Source organism: Schistocerca gregaria, chromosome 9 (genome assembly GCF_023897955.1).
Source record: "Schistocerca gregaria isolate iqSchGreg1 chromosome 9, iqSchGreg1.2, whole genome shotgun sequence".
NCBI lineage: Eukaryota > Metazoa > Arthropoda > Insecta > Orthoptera > Acrididae > Schistocerca > Schistocerca gregaria.
This window is the reverse complement of record NC_064928.1, coordinates 186,488,729-186,510,250: the sequence shown is the minus strand read 5'-3', so window position 1 is coordinate 186,510,250 and position 21,522 is coordinate 186,488,729. Positions and strand designations below refer to the sequence as shown.

Sequence of the window (21,522 nt, the reverse complement as noted above, 5' to 3'; positions counted from 1 at the left end):
GAGATGTGGCTGCACCTCGATGCACTTTATTGTCTCCAGAAAGCTGGAGTGTGTAATACAGGGACCTACTATTCAGCTTGTGTATATGCCGAGTCACCACGACAGAGGTGGTCCAATTTGTCAGGTAAAAGTGTCCCGCAGTGAGAAGTGGCAGCATGAGGGCTCGTGTTATCACCAGCCAGATGGCAAATCCAACACAACAGGCACACAGTAAAGAGGGCGAGGTGATAGGCAAGATCTGTTCAGCTGTGTGAGTTGTCGGTGCCTGGACCTACATGGTTACCAGCCAGACAGCTCATACTCCACTATTCCCCACAGCTTAGCGCATCAGCGTGAACTCACCGACACGAAGGTGGGCCTGGTGATGGGGTAGAGATGTCCAGCGGTGAGGACAGGCGGCACCTGCGCTCGTGTTATCACCATCCGGATGGCCCGTCCTATGCGGGGGCCCACAGTGTACCAGAGGCTGTCATACGCTGCCATTACCAGTGCCTCTCCCTGAAAGGCAAAATAGTCATGCAAATTAGAATGGCCGCACATTATAAGGAAAATACGGGGAAAGAATTATATTCGTATTGATTGTGTCATTTTTTGCAAACAACACTACTGGCCATCAAAACTGCTATACTAAGAAGAAATGTAGATGATAAACGGGTATTCATTGGACAAATATATTATACTAGAACTGACATGTGATTACATTTTCACCCAATTTGGGTGCATAGATCCTGAGGAACCAGTACCCAGAACAACCACCTCTGGCCGTAATAACGGCCTTGATACGCCTGTGCATTGAGTCAAACAGATCTTGGGTGGCGTGTACAGGTACAGCTGCCCATGCAGCTTCAACACGATACCACAGTTCAACAAGAGTAGTGACTGGCCTATTGTGACGAGCCAGTTGCTCGGCCACCATGGACCAAGCGTTCTCAATTGATGAGAAATCTGGAGAATGTGCTGGCCAGGGCAGCAGTCGAACATGTTCTGTATCCAGAAACGCCCGTACGGGACCTGCAACATGCGGTCGTGCATTATCCTGCTGAAATGTACGGTTTCGCACGGATCGAATGAAGGGTAGAGCCACGGGTCGTAACACATCTGAAACGTAATGTCCACTGTTCAAAGAGCCGTCAATGCGACCAAGAGGTGCCCAAGACGTGTAACCAATGGCACCCCATTCCATCACGGAGATACGCCAGTATGGCGATGACGAATACACGCTTCCAATGTGCGTTCACCGCGATGTAGCCAAACACGGATGCTACCATCATGATGCTGTAAACAGAACATGGATTCGTCCAAAAAAATGACGTTTTGCCACTCGTGCACCCAGGTTCGTCGTCGAGTACACTATCGCGGGCGTTCTTGTCTGTGATGGAGCGTCAAGGGTAACCACAGCCATGGTCTCCGAGCTGATAGTCCATGCTGCTGCAAACGTCGTCGAACTGTTCGTGGAGATGGTTGTTGTGTTGCTAACGTCCCCATCTGTTGACTCAGGGACCGAGACGTGGGTGCACGATCCGTTACATCCATGCGGATAAGATGTCTGTCATCTCGACTGCTAGTGATACGAGGCCATTGGGATCCAGCACGGCGTTCCGTATTACCCTCCTGAACCCACAGATTCCATATTCTGCTAACAGTCATTGGATCTCGACCAACGAGAGCAGCGATGTCGCGATACGATAAACCGCAATCGCAATAGGTTACAATCCGACCTTTATCAAAGTCGGAAACATGATGGTACCCATTTCTCCTCCTTACACGAGGCATCACAACAACGTTTCACCAGGAAACGCCGGTCAATTGCTGTTTGTGTATGAGAAATTGGTTCGAAACTTTCCCCATGTCAGCATGTTGTAGGTGTCGCCACCGGCGCTAACCGTGTGTGACTGCTCTGAAAATCTAATCATTTGCATATCACAGCATCTTCTTCCTGTCGGTTAAATTTCGCGTCTTTAGCACATCATCTTTGTGGTGTAGCAATTTTAATGGGCAGTAGTGTAGATGTCTCTTAATCTGCATACAAAAAATCAGCGCATTATCAGGAACCTGTATGGTAACAGCACACGTAGGAAATTTGTGATACAGATTGGTGGTATCAGTCTCTAGTTAGTTTATGGCATTTACAGGTTACGAAAATCCGAAATTTGTGGCTACACTGCATAACGAATAAAAGGGATGCATCCTGAAGACTTGGTCAGACATCAGCGTAGCTTGTAACATGTACAAATTATCAGCACGTATGAAAGGAGGATATAAGATGAACATCAACAAAAGTAAAACGAGGATAATGGAATGTAGTCGAAATAAATCGGGTGGTGCTGAGGGAATTAGATTAGGAAATGAGACACTTAAAGTAGTAAAAGAGTTTTGCTATTTAGGGAGCAAAATAAATGATTTGGTCGAAGTAGAGAGGATATAAAATGTAGACTGGCAATGGCAAGGAAAGCGTTTCTGAAGAAGAGATATTAGTTAACATCGAGTATAGATTTAAGTGTCAGGAAGTCGTTTCTGAAAGTATTTGTGTGGAGTGTAGCTATGTATGGAAGTGAAACATGGACAATAAATAGTTTGGACAAGAAGAGAATAGAAGCTTTCGAAATGTGGTGCTACAGAAGAATGTTGAAGATTAGGTGGGTAGATCACATAAGTAATGAAGAGGTATTAAATAGGATTGGGGAGAAGAGGAGTTTATGGCACAACTTGACTAGAAGAAGGTTGGTAGGACATGTTATGAGGCATCAAGGGATCACAAATTTAGCATTGGAGGGCAGCGTGGAGGGTAAAAATGGTAGAGGGAGACGAAGAGATGAATACACTAAGCAGATTCAAAAGGACGTAGGTTGCCGTAGGTACTGGGAGATGAGGTAGCTTGCACAGGATAGAGTAGCATGGAGAACTGCATCAAACCAGTCTCAGGACTGAAGACCACAACAACAACAACAATGAAAGTGATTAGAGCGAAATTGTTTGTGGCAAGTAGAGCTGCCACCAGAGTGCGTCAGTGTTGCTGTGTTTCGTATTGTTACCAGGCCTGGTAAGACTAATCCTTTTCAGTGCTTGTGTCCAGCCAGTTGGACGTTAGTTCTCTGTTTTTCCTTAACTGCAAATACTGTTTCTTCGACACTGCAACCAGGTGTGCTGTACGCTGGACAATTTAGCCAACTTCGGAATTTTTTTCTCAGTAATATTTGGTTCCTCCTACTGGCTGCACTCAGATGATCCGCTCACTGGGTCATGGCGACAGGAGGAAGTAGTCTGTAAGAATTTTCATCCATTTCGCTGACTCGGCGACTGCGAACTCGTGGAGTTGGTACGGAAAGGATAAGCAGGCACTAGGTGCTAGCAAGAAATCAGTGACGAAATTATTGAATTTTAAGATTTATGTTGGCGAATCTCTGATTTCAGCTGCAACTACATCACGAGAGGACATTTACTCCGTAGACTCTGAATCTGAAACTCACTAAGTATGATCTCATGAAATGCGCAAAAATAATCAAGTACCAAAAAGAGATGTTAGGAAAAGTGAGAGTAAACATCTGCCTCTCTGTATCTGTAGACAAAAATAAATGGATGAGATGTCGAAAGAAGGGCTGGAAAGCTGAAAACAAACTCATACGCTACGAAAGAGTATGCTTAATGAGAGAAAATGTTTCTGCCACTTGAACAACTGAAAAGTCATTGCGATATACTACCGGAATTGTAGAAGTATTGATGACTGAAACTGCTTTTCTTTTGTCATACTTCTGTAATATTCTGTAAGTAATAGATGTAAATGTTTCATGATTATTTAAAAAAAGCATAAGTTTGTCTTATTAGTATCGTGGTCATATAAATGATTAGTCGCTTCGAGTTCCAGTATCCAGTCGGCTGGGCACAGAAAAATCTCTATCCGGATAAGAAATAGCAAAAAACTACTATTACAATGCTCTTTTTTGACGTGTATATGCCACACCCTTATCAAAAGGTAATTAAAATAATAGGAAAAAAACTTCATGGGTCTGAGGAGGATGTGAGGGACATGAACAGAATCACTGTGAAGGAAACAGAGATGCAGTGTACTCATATGACACAGCATTATCAGCGCATGACAGTGTTTAAAAGATGCCTCATTACGCTCTAATCATGCAATACCCAGATTTGTGCCGTATGCGAATGTGACAATGGAAACATGAGGGCAGGTAGATTCCTGACGACCACATCTGACCACCACCGCCAGGAAGGGAGTCCCTGGTGTGTGCCCCAACAGATCAGAACCCTTCCACATCTGTGCATTCCATCGGCAAGCAAGTAATGGACTCACTGCATCATTGTGCATCACCCCACATTATTGATCGAAGACCACTAGTAGCTGCTGGCCCACGCGTAAGCGGGTGTCAGTAGCACGACACAAACGGCTTCGTTTGGCGTGGCGCCATGACTGAGAAGCATGCATTGCTGACGAATGCCGTCGAATTATGTTCAGCGACGAACCGCCGTTCTGCCCTCCCCTAGATGACCACCACCGCCACAGTCCAACATAACAGTCGCCGTACTTCGTCTCGTTTTTGTTACCTCCATTGATAGTAGCGCCCCAAGACGCCAACAAGCGACACTTCTGAATACCATATCAGGTGAGTGCAAATTCTAACGTTTATGCTGATTTGTAACGCAGTTTTTACAACAGGGAGTGTATGTAGTGCCATAAAAATTCACAATAACTAAAAAATTACACCACATTTGTGATTATTTAGTTTCCTAGGGACCCTGGGAGATACATGGGTGACTACAAAAAAAAATGTGCACTATTTTTCTAAAAATACAGTTTTCATTCTGAATGTGTGAAACTTTTACAGTGTGTATATGCATCCTTCCCGCTTGTTTTCAAACTTAGATGTTCCCATGAGTGGCCCCGCCACAGCATGTCTTCAAAATGGCTGCTACACTTGACGTTCGTCAGAAGCAATATGCTGTCACAGAATTCCTGTGCTGTGAAAACGAGACAGTGGGAAACATCCACAAGAGGTTGAAAAAGGTGTATGGAGATGCTGCTGTCGATCGCAGTACAGTTAGTCGGTGGGCAAGCAGGTTACGTATTGGAAGCGGGCACGGCAATATTGAGGACTGTTCAAATGGCTCTGAGCACTATGGGACTTAACTTCTGAGGTCATCAGTCCCCTAGAACTTAGTACTACTTAAACCTAACTAACCTAAGGACATCACACACATCCATGCCCGAGGCAGGATTCGAACCTGCCACCGTAGCAGTCGCACGGTTCCAGACTGTAGCGCCTAGAACCCCTCGGCCACCTCGGCCGGCAATTGAGGACTGTCCTCGCAGCGGCAGGCCTCGTACTGCACACAGTCCAGGCAATGTGCAGAGAGTTAACGAATTGGTGACTGCCGACAGACGCATCGCAGTGAACGAATTGTCACGCTACGTTGGGGTAGGGGAAGGAAGTGTTTACTGCATACTGAAAGTGTTGGCGTTAAAAAAAGGTTTGTGCCAGGTGGGTTCCCAGGATGCTGACAGTGGCTCACAAAGAAACAAGAAAAACGGTATGTAGCGAACTTTTGGAACAGTATGAGAATGGTGGAGATGAATTTCATGGAAGAAATGTGACAGGTTATAAAATATGGCTCCATCACTTTTCACCAGAGACAAAGATGCAACCAATGGAGTGGCATCATGCAAACTCACCCAAGAAAAAAAAGACATTCTAAAGCACACTTTTTGCTGGAAAGTTATGGCTACGGTGTTTTTAGATTCCGAAGGACCCTTGCTTGTGGACATCGTGCCAAGTGGAACCACCATAAATTCTGGTGCATATGTGACGATACTGAAGAAACTTCAAGCTCGACTGAGTCGTGTTCGATCACATCGGCAAAATCAGGATGTTTTGCTGTTACACGACAATGCACGGCCACATGTCAGTCAAAAAACCATGGAAGCGATCGCAAAACTCGGATGGACAACACTGAAACACCCACTTCACAGTCCTGACCTGGCTGCATGTGACTATCATCTCTTTGGAAACTGAAAGACTCTCTTTGTGGATAATGGTTTGAAGATGATGACTCCCTTGAGTACGCTGCTAAACAGTGGTTCCAACAGGTTGGTCCAGAATTTTACAGTGTGGGTATACAGGCGCTGGTTCCAAGATGGCGTCAGGCAGTTGAGAGGGATGGAAATTATGTGGAGAAACGAAAATATTGTTCCTAAAGGATGTATCTACATACTGTAAAACTTTAAAACATGTAGAATAAAAGATGGATTAAAAAAATAGTGTGCATTTCTTATGGAGTGACCCTCGTACAAAACGAAACGTTACAGGACAATTGCCGGCCTGGTTGCCCGAGCGGTTCTAGGCGCTTGAGTCCGGAACCATGCAGCTGTTACTGTCGCAGGTTCGAATCCTGCCTCGGGCATGGATGTGTGTGATGTCCTTAGGTTAGTTAGGTTTAAGTAGTTCTAAGTTCTAGGGGACTGATGACCACAGAGGTTAAGTCCCATAGTGCTCAGACCCATTTGAACAGGACAATTTATTTGCGATTCTCTTGTAATGTACAGATGTCTACTGAATAATGTCGTTTTCCTTTAATAACAAAAATTGCTAATAAACAGCAGAAGACATGACCTTTTACTGAAAGACGACGCATATCTATCCAACAAAGTAGAGTTTTGTTCGCTACACTTTCAGCCAAATCAGTGAATGTGGAACGTTGGAAATCCATGTAGAATGTAAAACTTACATTATTTAACGTACCAAATAAGCCGCACAGACGAGATAATAACTCGTCTAAAGTAATGAAACTGTTTCCCTGACACAGGGAAACCAATACCACATTTGAAGCTAAATCGGTGCCACAAACAGCAAGAATATTCCACACATTCGCCTTTGAAGCAAAAGTAATTACATTTACAAATAGATTCACGTATTAGAAAATCGAGTAAAGTGTGAGTATGGCGAATCATTGGACAAAATAAAAAATGAAAGTGTCTATAACAACGGACGGACGACCGGAAATATATGCTTCTCATGTGTAGCGGGTCGGAATTTAGTGACACTAGATACTGAGCAGAGGGGAACGAAGAAGATCATTATTTTGTCAGGGATGGCGGGAGAAAAAGCGGCACTTCGTGGTCGGCGGAATGTGTTCCTCCCTTGGCTCAGTGGGTAAGGTGTGACTCAAACATTGGTGGTTCTAATATCAGTCATTTATTGAGACATAAGACTCTTTAGGCGAACAGAGTAATGCAATGTGTTTAATCTGTCTCAATTTCTCGAGGCAGTGGAACTGTGGGGTATTAGCGTGCAGATTCCGGTGACAGCTGATGCCGGGGCGGCTCGTGTTGCAGCGGAGTGTTGGATGGCGTATTCTTCAATTCAGTACCGCACCCGACCCTCTGCGGCGGAAGCGCGGTCTCATAATTGTGGATTTTCTCGTTGAGTTATTAACTATCGGCTACGGTGTGGCGTGGAGTGCTCCGTCCTGGAACTGAACCAGCGACCCTCTTCTGGTGGAGTTCATGAACCTCTAGGTTCACAGGTAACCCATTTGGTGAGGCCGCAATCCCTTCGTCCTGACCAAAGTCCTGGGTAGGTAAGTACCACACAAACATCTTTCAGGTAACATCTGGGATGGCATCGTCTGCGTTGACATGTTGGCGCGGTGCCAACATCTGTCAAGCAGCGTGGCGAAGTACGACGTCCGCCTACTAACCATCCGTCGAGGTGAAGTTTTTTCATCCATTCTTTCTCTTCTCAATGGACCCTCTCATGCTCGTTTGCCGCAGGTTTTTATTCGGTGTTTTCGCCAATGTTACGATGTTTCCAGGGCGGCGACTGACTCTTCGGTCGTTGATGTATGCTTCTCACCTTGGGCAGGAATGTGACCAATGTCGACACACGTGTCGGCTTTCGATTGTTTTACCTCTACGCAGGCGTGGTGGGACATTGCACTTTCGTTCAAATGTTCAAATGTGTGCGAATTCCTAAGGGACCATCCTGCTGAGGTCATCGGTCCATAGACTTACACGCTACTTAAACTAACTTATGCTAAGAACAACACACACACACACACATGCCAGAGGGAGGACTCGAACCTCTGGCGGGAGGGGCCGTGCAGTCCGTGACATGGCGCCTCAAACCAGGCGGCCACTCCGCGCGGCTGCCCTTTCGTCCTCCCCCACATCGCCAGATACGTCACACACGTGAGTTCAGTACGCTGACAGTCCCTGGAGCACTGAAAGCTGATGTGTGAAATGCGATGGTCGTTGTTCACCTTGGGAGCATTGCCCGGCTGCTCGGTCGTTGATCTGTCGAAGTACTGACTGCTGCTGCACAAACTCCGTTGGCAACCGACCTCCTTGTTCGACTGCTGTCGCTTCCGAATATTGTGGCTTAACGTGTCAAAGTCTCTAAGATGTTGACTTAGCCTATGATAAGTCTTTACGTATTTTTTGCCGGATCCGCTTGGAACAGCCATAAATAACACGTAATTATTACACACAGCAATAATAATAGATTATTATTATACACCGTACACATGCAGGAATTGTGTTTATATTCTATTCCTTTCAGTCGAATAACCTACAAATAAAGAAGTATTCGAAAGTATTTCTTCATCAATGAGTTGTTGGTTATGTCACTGAATCTGTGTTTGAGCTGTTTTTACACGTATTTAACGATAATGCATGTCTCTTGGTAACTTACTAAGACATGAAAGGCAAAAAATAACAACTGTTCCGTTAATTAAATAGAAAATAACTAAAAACAAACGTTATTCTTACGACGCATGTGACTGTCTGATTTCTCATCGCTTGGAGCGCTAGTACCCCTCCAGCTGTTAAACTGTAACATCCTACAATGACTCAACTTCGAAACCTCACCTTACACCAGGCTTTATCAGCAAACAATCACAGTTTGCTGCCCACCCTGTCCGCCAAATTGTTTGTGCATATACAGAACAACGGCGGTACTATCACACTTCCCTGGGGAACTCCTGACGACACCCTTGTCTCTGATCAACACTCGCCGTCTAGTTCTATTACTTAAGAAGTCTTTCAATCACACAGATACCTGTCAATTTATTCCATACGCTCGTACCTTCGTTAACTGTCTGCAGTGGGGCGCCGTGTCAAATGCTATCCGGACATCTAGACACCTCGAAACTGACTGTTGCCCTTCGCAGTATATCATGTGAGCTTCGCAAGAGCGATGGTTTGGTAAAACCATGCTGATTCGTCGACATAAGCTTCTCATTCTCAAGAAATGTTGAAGGATTCTATAGCAAACGGAAGTTAGGGGTATTGGTCTGTAATTTTGCGGGTCCGTTCTTTATTATTGTGATTATTTAGATAAATTACTATAGTGAGAGAAGACTACAACGTTCTACAAATACCGTGGCTATTAATTACTGAAGCTTTCGATACATCAAACTCCAAAGAGCTTCTCGCGATACATAAATTATATCATCAGCAGGGCACAACAATACCTCACATTGTGATACAAATAGTAATGTTATTGTCGACAGCATCAATTTAATGAGGCACTAAACGCTGTTTTACATATGTCTCTCGCCAAAGTATGTATAGTAAATGTGTCAGGAATCTGACAAAGTACATCTGTCACCAGAGATAATTTGAAAGTAGATACCCTCGGTGTTTGGCTCTAGGGAACTATGGGACTTAACTGCTGAGCTCATCAGTCACCTAGAACTTAGAACTACTTAAACCTAACTAACCTAAGGACATCACACACATCCATGCCCGAGGCAGGATTCGAACCTGTGATCGTAGCGGTCGCGCGGTTCCAGACTATAGCGACTAGAACCGCTCGGCTACACCGGCCGGCCCCCGGTGTTTCGAAGCGACTTAAGTCACTTTGAAAGGTAACTGCTCCGATCCGAGTTGTACAGCAGTTAGATTTCTTTTATAGTTTGCTGATGAAATTTATCAATTTTTAACAATCATACGCAACTGCTTGCTCAACGAAAGATATGTACCTAATGTCCGGAAAGTTCCACAGGTCACAGCAACACACGAGAAAGTAAACAGACGTAATCCCATGAAAAGTGGACGCATACTTTTATATTTTCGGAAAGCTTTTGGCAACTATCCTCTCAAGCAGCTTCTAATAAGATCCTGTGCCTCTGGAATGTCATAGAACTATGTGACTGAATTAGTGACCTCTTGTCAGCAAGTTGCCAGTTGACAACTCAGAAGTAGGACAGGGAAAGACACTTAGCGAGTCACAACGGAGCGTCTGTCGCAGCATTGAGCCCTGTTAATGGACAATGGGCGCGACCTTTGCATTTGCGTGAGAGGAAAGCACAAAACGCAGCGTCGTTGGCCTGCCGTAAACAGCAAAACCACGTGGATACTACAGTGAATCTTTTAACGCAACGAGAGAATCTCGAACGCTGGTTGATTAGTCAGAGTCTACCATACGCAGGAGTTTATTTCGGACACTCTTATCGGTCGAGTGAGCGTCGATGGGCAGTAACAAGCACCATCATTGACTCATACCAGTCGTGGAAAGAAGCGAAGCTTCTATGCAAATGGAGGCAGTTAGCGGCAATATCGTCAGTTATGTAGCGATAATTGAGGCCACTCTGACTCTTCTCTCTCTCTCTCTCTCTCTCTCTCTCTCTCTCTCTCTCTTTCTCTCTTTCTCTCTCTCTTTCTCTCTCTCTCTCTGTGTAGGTGTTGTGTGTTGCACTGAGCACTTAATTCTCTGTGGTGACACTCAAACAGACATTTTTCTGTGAACAGTGTTGTTTCAAGAAGCTTTGCGTCAACCGAGTTTGTGCCGGATTTCTCCTATATGTCTTTAGCGGAGGGCATGAATGTATTAGACTGTTAAATTCAGTCAGAAGCGAGAATTGTTTTGTCTGGTGAACAGATATGAGAGGCGGCGCATGCAATAGCCGACCGCTATCGAGGTTATCGCTGCATTCTGCGAAAGGTAAATAACGCATTGCTCAGGCATTAAATGTTGAAGTCACCAGCTTCCTTTCGCTTCAGGTCTGCATTCGATTGGAGTAATTATTCGCATTTCCTCACTTCAGTCTTAGCCATATAATTCACATCTTAAATTTGAAAAAGTGATCTGCAAGTAGGAAATAGTCCCCAGCTACAATAGTTAAGTTTACACAGTAACAGTACACAGTTTTGGTTTTTATAGCAATGTCAGTTAAAATATTTTCGTAGATTTGCGGTATTAAATTGCTGATGACTTTAATCAATATTTTGCTTGTGTTTATTTATCTACAGAATCTCCCTAGTTCGTAAAGGATTTTCCTACATTTACCATTTACCATCCTGAAACCAAATGTGTGTGGTAATTCATGTAATAAATTCTTTTGTGCAGGGAATAGAGTGTTGTTGGTCCTAAAGTAAAGTCCCCCCTCCCCTCTTACTCACTGTCATAATTTACGTACACTGACATCAGCTACCTTTCTGATGTCTAACAAATGACATAGCTAAGATCTCCACACATGGTGAGGCTTTTCACCAGCCTTTCCTTATCAGAGCATCGTTGCATGCTAAGTGACTGGGTAAATAACTCCAGTACTGGCTCGTTACGTAATGGCGACCCTGCCAGGATGTGTCAATGGGTGCTATTCTGATTGTTAGTAGGTCAGGGATAATGTCCTAGTGGGAGTCAGAATTTCAAAACTTTTGCTAGAATATTTAAGTAAATATCAGTAGTATCATATGCTCAGAGTAATTGTGACATTCATTGGTGTTGTGTTGGTGCACAGGTGACTGCCTCGTCATTGTTGAGTTGCATTGGATTCTGTTCCAACATTATTTAAAAGTACTTCACTACTTCGTGAGGCAATAGTATTTATACAGGACTATGTATGTTGTTTTGAAAGAAAATTAAGTCATATGATCGAATGTTAACGTGAAGTCAGGCGCATAAATGGCGTAAAGCTCAGAGAGCGTTAGAAAGATTTGAAATGGCGGATGGACATAGATCAGAGCAAAGACAGTTAGTTGACGGGCTGGATAGGATCGAGCGTGAATCACAGCAACAGAATTTGCGTGAACAGCACGATTTAGAACCGAGAATGTCACATGATGAGACATAAACACTTGCAAAACAATCGCATCAGGGGCTCGATGACAAACATGGAGTGGAGGCAGTGTGTAAAGGAGACGTGGATTCAGATGATGCAAGGTTAACGAATATAGAACCGAACATAATCATACTGGCGAGACTGAAAGAATGAGTGGCAGTGCACCTGACTATGTCGAACTTAATGAATCGGCGCAGGAAAGACAGGATAGAGAAAGATTGCATCAAATGGCTGCCGGGGAAGATATAAACGTATACGATAAAATGTTTTACAGTGTTTCAATATTTGACTCAGATCATGCCAAACGTGCAAAAGAACTTGTTGAGACTCGGACAACAAACTGAAATTAACATGCAGAACACCGTAAAGGACACCGAAATAAGTGTCCAAGGAATAGAAAAGCAACTGCAATCACTCAACAGAGGAAAGTCCACTGGACCTGACGGGATACCAATTAGATTCTACACAGAGTACGAGGAAGAACTTGCCCCCCCCCCCCCCCTTCTAACAGCCGTGTACCGCAAGTCTCTAGGCGAACGGAAGGTTTCAAATGATTGGAAAAGAGCACAGGTTGTCCCAGTCTTCAAGAAGGGTCGTCGAGCAGATGCGCAAGTCTATAGACCTATATATCTGACGTCGATCTGTTGTAGAATTTTAGAACATGTTTTTTGCTCGCGTATCATGTCGTTTTTGGAAACCCAGAATCTGTAGGAATCAACATGGATTCCGGAAACAGTGATCGTGTGAGACCCAACTCGCTTTATTTGTTCATGAGACCCAGAACATATTAGATACAGGCTCCAAGGTAGATGCTGTTTTCCTTGACTTCCGGAAGGCGTTCGACACAGTTCCGCACTGTCTCCTGTTAAACAAAGTAAGAGCCTACGGAATGTCAGAACAGCTGTGTTGCTGGATTGAAGAGTTTTTAGCAAACAGAACACAGCATGTTGTTATCAATGAAGAGACGTCTAGAGACGTTAAGGTAAAAAATGGCTCTGAGCACTATGGAACTTAACAGCTGAGGTCATCAGTCCCCTAGAACTTAGAACTACTTAAACCTAACTAACCTAAGGACATCACACACATCCATGCCCGAGGCAGGATTCGAACCTGCGACCGTAGCAGTCACGCGGTTCCGGTCTGCAAGCCTAGAACGTTAAGGTAAACTCTGGCGTGCCATAGGGGAGTGTTATGGGACAATTGCTTTTCACAATATATATAAATGACCTAGTAGATAGTGTCGGAAGTTCCATACAGGTTTTCGCGGATGATGCTGTACTATACAGAGAAGTTGCAGCATTAGAAAATCGTAGCGAAATGCTGGAAGATCTGCAGCGGATAGGCACTTGGTGCAGGGAGTGGCAACTGACCCTTAACATAGATAAATGTAATGTACTGCGAATACATAGAAAGAAGGGTCCTTTATTGTATGATTATATGATAGCGGAACAAACACTACTAGCAGTTACTTCTGTAAAATATCTGGGAATATACGTGTGGAACGATTTGAAGTGGAATGATCATATAAAATTAATTGTTGGTAAGGCAGGTGCCAGGTTGAGATTCATTGGGAGAGTCCTTAGAAAATGTAGTCCATCAACAAAGGAGGTGGCTCACAAAACACTCGTTCGACCTACACTTGAGTATTGCCATCAGTGTGGGATCCGTACCAGATCGGGTTGACGGAGGAGAGAGAGAAGATCAAAAGAAGAGCGCCGCGTTTCGTCACAGGGTTATTTGGTAACTGTGATAGCGTTACGGAGATGTTTAGCAAACTCAAGTGGCAGACTCTGCAAGAGGGGCGCTCTGCATCGCGGTGTAGCTTGCTGTCCAGGTTTCGAGAGGGCGCGTTTCTGTAGGAGGTATCGAATATATTGCTTCCCCCTACTTATATCTACCGAGGAGATCACGAATGTAAAATTAGAGATTCGAGCGAACACGGAGGCTTTCAGACAGTCGTTCTTCCAGCGAACCATATGCGACTGGAACAGAAAAAAAAGAGGTAATGACAGTGGCACGTAAAGTGCCCTCAGCCACACACCGTTGGGTGGCTTGCGGAGTGTAAATGTAGATGTAGGTGTAGACATACAGAACACCGAAAGGGACAGACCTTAGGTAAACAATTCGGTCAAATTCGAAAGGACGCAAAAGACTCACGAGACGTGATTGAAGCGCTAAGAGCTGGTCACAAACAAATGCGAACGGAGACGGATGAGATTAAAAAACACATGATCAAGTTGTATGACGAGGTTCAACAGAGTGTTAAAGAAGTTGATCAATGGGTCGATACATTTGTATCAAGAGCAGCTCATGGAAAACGGCAAGTCATCGAGGACACAGATCTACAGAGAAAGGCGGTGAAAGCGGTTTTAAAGCGATTTGATAGCCTAATTCTAAAAACTGAATCGAAAAACAAGGTCGACGTAATAACGACAGAGTGTTCGGGGTCTGCTGTGATGTCTGAATCAACAGTAGATCCGAACAGTGGCACCGTCAGGATATTAGCAAAATCATCCGCCGGTCGTAATGAGACCGCGAAATAGTTCACATATGCGAATGTGGCTGTGTGTCTGAGTGCGCGAATGTGCACGGTGACAAAACGTGCAAAGAGTCCAGTATTCTGATCCATACAATGAGTATCGGCAATCAGCACACGAGATCATCAGTTGCACAGAATCAGATGATGCCTCGGGTAGAAACAGAATTACACAGAGTCCAATCTCCGAGCACAAAGTGCGCCTTAAGCTGACCAGGTTGTAGGAGGTCAATATGCAGCACCATAACAGTAGAGTCAAGTAGCTGCAAGTTGCTGTTCAGAACAGTACTTACCGTACTGTACTTCAGTGCCACTGGCGAGACTGGCTGCACATCCTGTAGTTAGCAGTACGTGCCAAGGTCGCGAAGAATTACCAATGACAGTAATTTGGTACTTACGGCACAATTTGAAGCAAATAACTGTGTAACGTTGCGACATAGTAACACACGTTTGGAGGGCAGTGGAAGTCTGCAATATCCGATGGCAGTACAGCAGACAATTACAAATAACGTAGGTACGATTGGAAGCAGGATCGATGGATTAGAACAAACACCATACGATGTCACAGCGAAATCTGACAATGACCACTTCCTCACTGTGAGAAAGTTTCAACGTTATAATAAAGAGCATGGAAATTCCCTGCATCCAAGAACATTTGTATATCAATTTAAAGTTGGTTTACCAGAACACTGGCCCTTATCACATACGCTAGATTTAATACGGACGGAACCGTGCGACTGCTACGGTCGCAGGTTCCAGTCCTGCCTCGGGCATGGATGTGTGTCATGTCCTTAGGTTAGTTAGATTTAAGTAGTTCTAAGTTCTAGGGGACTGATGACCATAGCTGTTAAGTCCCATAGTGCTCAGAGCCATTTTTTTTTAAATACGGACGGTGCTATCGCGGAAACAATGCAAAGAATAGCATCAACCTGCAAGTCCTATGATGACTTTAAATCTTCATTTCTCTCAAGATATTGGTGTAGAATAGGATCAAACGTGAGTTGCTTCAAAACATGTTTTGCGAAAATTCGATAGAGGAAAGCCCAGATAAGTTTTTTTGAGAACATGGTGAAGAAAAGTAAATGCCTAGAAAATCCGTATAGTCTTATAAATAATAGATTTAGGCATTCAGTCGTCCTTTTTAAATGTTTATTGGCAGATGTAGATTTCAGCTAGAAACTAGCCCTTATCAAAGCACTATCACTTTGAACAATGCATGTAATGCCTGTTGGGCGGGCTTCATCCACAGCTCATAGTATACTACACTCCTGGAAATTGAAATAAGAACACCGTGAATTCATTGTCCCAGGAAGGGGAAACTTTATTGACACATTCCTGGGGTCAGATACATCACATGATCACACTGCAGAGCCACAGGCACATAGACACAGGCAACAGAGCATGCACAATGTCGGCACTAGTACAGTGTATATCCACCTTTAGCAGCAATGCAGGCTGCTATTCTCCCATGGAGACGATCGTAGAGATGATGGATGTAGTCCTGTGGAACGGCTTGCCATGCCATTTCCACCTGGCGCCTCAGTTGGACCAGCGTTCGTGCTGGACGTGCAGACCGCGTGAGACAACGCTTCATCCAGTCCCAAACATGCTCAATGGGGGACAGATCCGGAGATCTTGCTGGCCAGGGTAGTTGACTTACACCTTCTAGAGCACGTTGGGTGGCACGGGATACATGCGGACTTGCATTGTCCTGTTGGAACAGCAAGTTCCCTTGCCGGTCTAGGAATGGTAGAACGATGGGTTCGATGACGGTTTGGATGTACCGTGCACTATTCAGTGTCCCCTCGACGATCATCAGAGGTGTACGGCCAGTGTAGGAGATCGCTCCCCACACCATGATGCCGGGTGTTGGCCCTGTGTGCCTCGGTCGTATGCAGTCCTGATTGTGGCGCTCACCTGCACGGCGCCAAACACGCATACGACCATCATTGGCACCAAGGCAGAAGCGACTCTCATCACTGAAGACGACACGTCTCCATTCGTTCCTCCATTCACGCCTGTCGCGACACCACTGGAGGCGGGGTGCACGATGTTGGGGCGTGAGCGGAAGATGGCCTACAGTGTGCGGGACAGTAGCCCAGCTTCATGGAGACGGTTGCGAATGGTCCTCGCCGATACCCCAGGAGCAACAGTGTCCCTAATTTGCTGGGAAGTGGTGGTGCGGTCCCCTACGGTACTGCGTAGGATCCTACGGTCTTGGCGTGCATCCGTGCGTCGCTGCGGTCCGGTCCCAGGTCGACGGGCACGTGCACCTTCCGCCGACCACTGGCGACAACAGCGATGTACTGTGGAGACCTCACGCCCCACGTGTTGAGCAATTCGGCGGTACGTCCACCCGGCCTCCCGCATGCCCACTATATGCCCTCGCTCAAAGTCTGTCAACTGCACATACGGTTCACGTCCACGCTGTCGCGGCATGCTACCAGTGTTAAAGACTGCGATGGAGCTCCGTATGCCACGGCAAACTGGCTGACACTGACGGCGGCGGTGCACAAATGCTGCGCAGCTAGCGCCATTCGACGGCCAACACCGCGGTTCCTGGTGTGTCCGCTGCGCCGTGCGTGTGATCATTGCTTGTACAGCCCTCTCGCAGTGTCCGGAGCAAGTATGGTGGGTCTGACACACCGGTGTCAATGTGTTCTTTATTCCATTTCCAGGAGTGTATGTTGAAATCTACATCTGCCAGTAAAAATTTAAAAAGGACGACTGATGGCTGAAATCTATTATTTACAAGTCAATATAACCGCTGCTGAGTGCAACAGCCTTCTGAAAGGAAGGTAAGGTAACCAGAATCCGTATAATGATGGAAAACTGATCTGTCTATGTTCTATGAAACTCCCATTACGATATCAACAATCATTAGAAGCAAGAGGAGGAGATAACGTGCAGGCCTTTAAGGGAATCCTCCATGAATTATATTTCATATTCAGTGAGGATGATGCATGAAAACATAAAAGTCAACAAAGAAACCAACACGAGAAAAATATCAATAGGCCGAGACTTGAAAACAGGTACAATGAGAAAAGTACTAGAAATGGAAGACCGAATGCAGGACAGAATAATGGTCGAACTGGACGAAATTGGAACTCATCACGAAATCATAACGAGTACAATATTCAGTACTACCAAAATAATAATAATAATAATAATAATAATAACAGAAACGGTAAATGTGCGAATAATGATGATAGACCAAATTGGTTTCAGCCACATAATCCAAAGTATTCGAACACGAACAGCCATCTGGAGGTGGCTTGGGAATAACAGAATCCAGGAATATCAAGTGATCGAAGGAGAAGTGAACCACAACCCGAGGTTGCAATTGAGCCACCTAACCCAGATAAACATCAAAACTCACTGACTGTGGAAATGGGGAACCTGCGACCCAGTGAAATTAGCGGAGTTGCCAGTAGCCAGATTAACAGACTCACGTTTGACACACGGAAGGAGGAAACAGTAACTGAGGTAAAACTCATTGGTCAAGAGTCATGATTAACATGTTGGGATACTAGTGATTGGAATTTAACGCATGTTGGGATTGTGTGTGTGTGTCCGTCAGATGATTATGACGTCATAGTGTAAGTGTACGTGTGTGATTATGGCGAAATTTTTTCAGTAAAGACTGTGGAGACAAAGTTGTCGATGTATGTCCACCACAAAGCTTGGTTTCTGATATTAAGAAGGTTAACCGGTTTGTTTATGATTCTGTTGAGGATAATAACACAGGTAGAAGCAATGAGGAGGAACGGTTTTGGGTTTATTGTATAAAAATGTTCTGTTTGAAAATTATATCGCCATAGCATTCAAAAAACAGCAAATAAACAAAACAAAGATCCTGAGAATTTGGGGATCAAGCGTAAGTGGAAGAATAAAGACTCCTTGGAAATTAGGCAACATTATCCGTTGAGAGACAAGGTCTTGTTTTACGGAGATAATGCAGATGCCAGTTCATTGGTTTTGTGTATTCCAGATGAGGTGGCAGACAAATGCATTTGAATACACTCCTTGGTAATGGTCACTATCGGCCGAAAAAATGCTTTTTTAAGCTGAAACAGTCATATTACTTTCCAAATATGCAGAGGGTAATTAGGTAAGTTTCAGCAAAGTATGAAGGATGTCAGCAGGTTGAACAAGTGACTTTTCGAACCGACTTTCCATGTTTCCCATAATTCCAGATAAACTAAGACATATTGCAGCAAAATACTTGACTGGCGCTTTGCTGCGCACAAGGAAGGGACATACATTCATTTTTGTGGTAACATAATTAACATCTAAGTGTGTGGCCCTCATTCCTCTTAAAAAGCCGACAGGATTCAGTGTTAGTAAGGCTCTCAAGCAAGAATTCTTGAAGCAATTTGGCAAAGTTGACAAGATACTGTCAGGTAATGGACCACAGTATATATCCAAGTATTGGCAGGTCACAGTTAATAACCTAGGATGAGCCCTACGTATATTTATAATTATAATCCAAATGCGAATGCAGGAGCATAGTGTATCATTTATAATGTTCTAAAAGGCATAACTCATGGGATACATACTCAGATGAATTTCAAGTGGTGATCAACGAAATGCCTCACAGAAACAATTTACTTGCTCTGATTACAGTGCTACAGAATAAACCGGTCCCAGGTAGTATCAGCGAGGTCGTGAAATTTCCCCTGATTCCAAGAAAACAACACCTGAATACAGTGGCGATGATGATAAACAACATTCGTTTTGAGGCCAGAAAGAGGTAGAACTGGGTAGACACAACTACCACTAATCGGATATTCACTTATAGGACAGACGGTCCTTGTCCACACAAATGTTGTGGAACTGATTAACCCAAAGACAGTGAAATGACTGGGTATGCACAACGTAAGTCATGTGAAAACATACGAGGGATGAAACTTTAGTATCCAGAGATCTCAATAAAGAATTTGGCTAAGGAGGAGTACATTAATGATGTTTGAAATTTTCACACGATATTAATAAATCTTTTATCTGCACGTGAGAGATAATTGGCACCACAGTAGTATACATAATTAAGAATTTGCTTAAGTGGAGTGCAGTCTATGTATGGACAGAGGTATTATTTGGAAAGATGATAATGAGATAGATAAAGAGGCAAGGATGAGTTATCAGAGGTAGTGTATAGGAATCACAGGTACTCGAATAAGTTGAACTATAGTTTGTAGTAACCTTGTGATAAGGTCTTATGGGATCAAACTGCAGAGGTCAGCGGTCCCTAAGCTTACGCAATACTTAATCTAAATTAAACTAACTTACGTGAAGGACAACACACACACCCATGCCCAAGGGAGGACTCGAACCTTCGGCGGGGGGGACCCTCGCGAGTCGTGACAAGACGCCTCAGACCACGTGGCTGCCCCGCGCGGCCTATAATTTTGGAATATCTCTTAAGGAGCGTAATAATCTACCCGATAGGGAAGCATCTTTGCTTGGCAGTTTTATGGATCAAAACCTATCCGGAAAAAGATAGCACTGATGCGGAACTGCAACGATGTCATAGAGTCAAAGCTACATCAGTAAAGTGATTACGTTACCAAGCATAATGTATTAACCGCAACTTCTCAATCAAGCAGCTCCTCAGTTTGCCTCACAAGGGCTGAGTGCACCCCGCTTACCAACAGCGCTCGGCAGAACGGATGGTCACCCATCCAAGTGCTAGCTCAGCCCGACAGCGCTTAACTTCGGTGACTGACGGGAACCGGTGTTACCTCTGTAGCAAGGTCGTTCCTTACTATGTACAAAGAAGAGATATTTATATCCTATCAATGAGTCCTTTTATTGCAATATAAAAAAAAATCTTTTGAAGTTATATGCCTGTTGTAAAGTTTTAGGAGCGAAATGTAAAAGGAGGATTAATTTGTAACAGAACACAAAAATTTTTGTTAACTCGAACAGACGAAAATCAATGTCAAAATTCGATAACGATCCAGGGGCAGCTTGAATTTCTAACAGCGGAAGAGATGGCGGCATAAGAGGTGATGGGGAGAGGCTGCGAAAAGTGACAGGAAAGACGTCTGCAATCACTGCTCCTGTTGTTACTCTAGCAGATAACTTCAGGAATGGAAAAGTGCAGATAGCAGAAGTATTCAGCTCCAGAGACGGAGCCAGGTGACTGATAGACGATGGAGCGGCAAAAAGAAAAAAGAAAACATTAGAAGTTCGATTTAGCGCCATTTTCCTGTTCAGCGAACAGCCTGGTACCATAGAGCTATTAAGACCACTGGTCGCCCCGAAAAGCGGCGAATTTTACGACGGGAGAGCATATATGTATATAAAAAAAATAAAAGCCTCTCAGGACGAAGCATGGATTTCGGTGTCAGTAGCATGCAGGAGAAGCGTCAAACGGGATGCTGGAAAATGAATTTGGAGCAAATGTGCTATAACAAATCCTTTAATCACCAAATTACATACGTTGACGTCATATAACATATATCCTATAAAACTAAATACACAAATCCCATTTTCCATATCTCAGCTCAAGGAAGAAAGAAGTTACAAGTAAGCAGGAGGGAAGAAGCGACGGGTTCAGAAGAGATAACGTAGAAGAAGGGGAAAGAGAGAAGATAGGCTAAAAGCATCAAAAATTTGTCTTCCGATTTCTCATCATTATAGTTTTAATCATTATAATGATATGAAATCACGATTAGTTGGTAAGTTAATATCTCCATCCATTGCTATAACAAGACCAGAATTTTTAAGCTACATCTTCTCCAGTTTCAGCTCAAATCTTCCGCCACCATTTCTCTTGAGGCAGAGATTCTATAAATTTATCCGATTACCAGGTTTAATCCACATTTAACATTTATTTTCGCAAAAATTTTCTTCATTTTCGGAGTCTATACCAAGCTCACTATATATTGTCGTGTTTGTTACGTCTATAA

The 21,522-nt window shown here is 44.1% G+C and overlaps 1 protein-coding gene across 1 annotated transcript in view; it reads right to left on the bottom strand.

Moving 5' to 3' along the window:
• LOC126291492 (odorant receptor 22c-like) overlaps positions 1–21,522 on the bottom strand; it is a 115,639-nt gene that overhangs the window by 12,083 nt on the left and 82,034 nt on the right. The window contains exon 6 of the mRNA XM_049985000.1: positions 343–498. Coding sequence (XP_049840957.1) covers positions 343–498 — 156 coding nt within the window. The remainder of the gene's footprint in view (positions 1–342; positions 499–21,522) is intronic.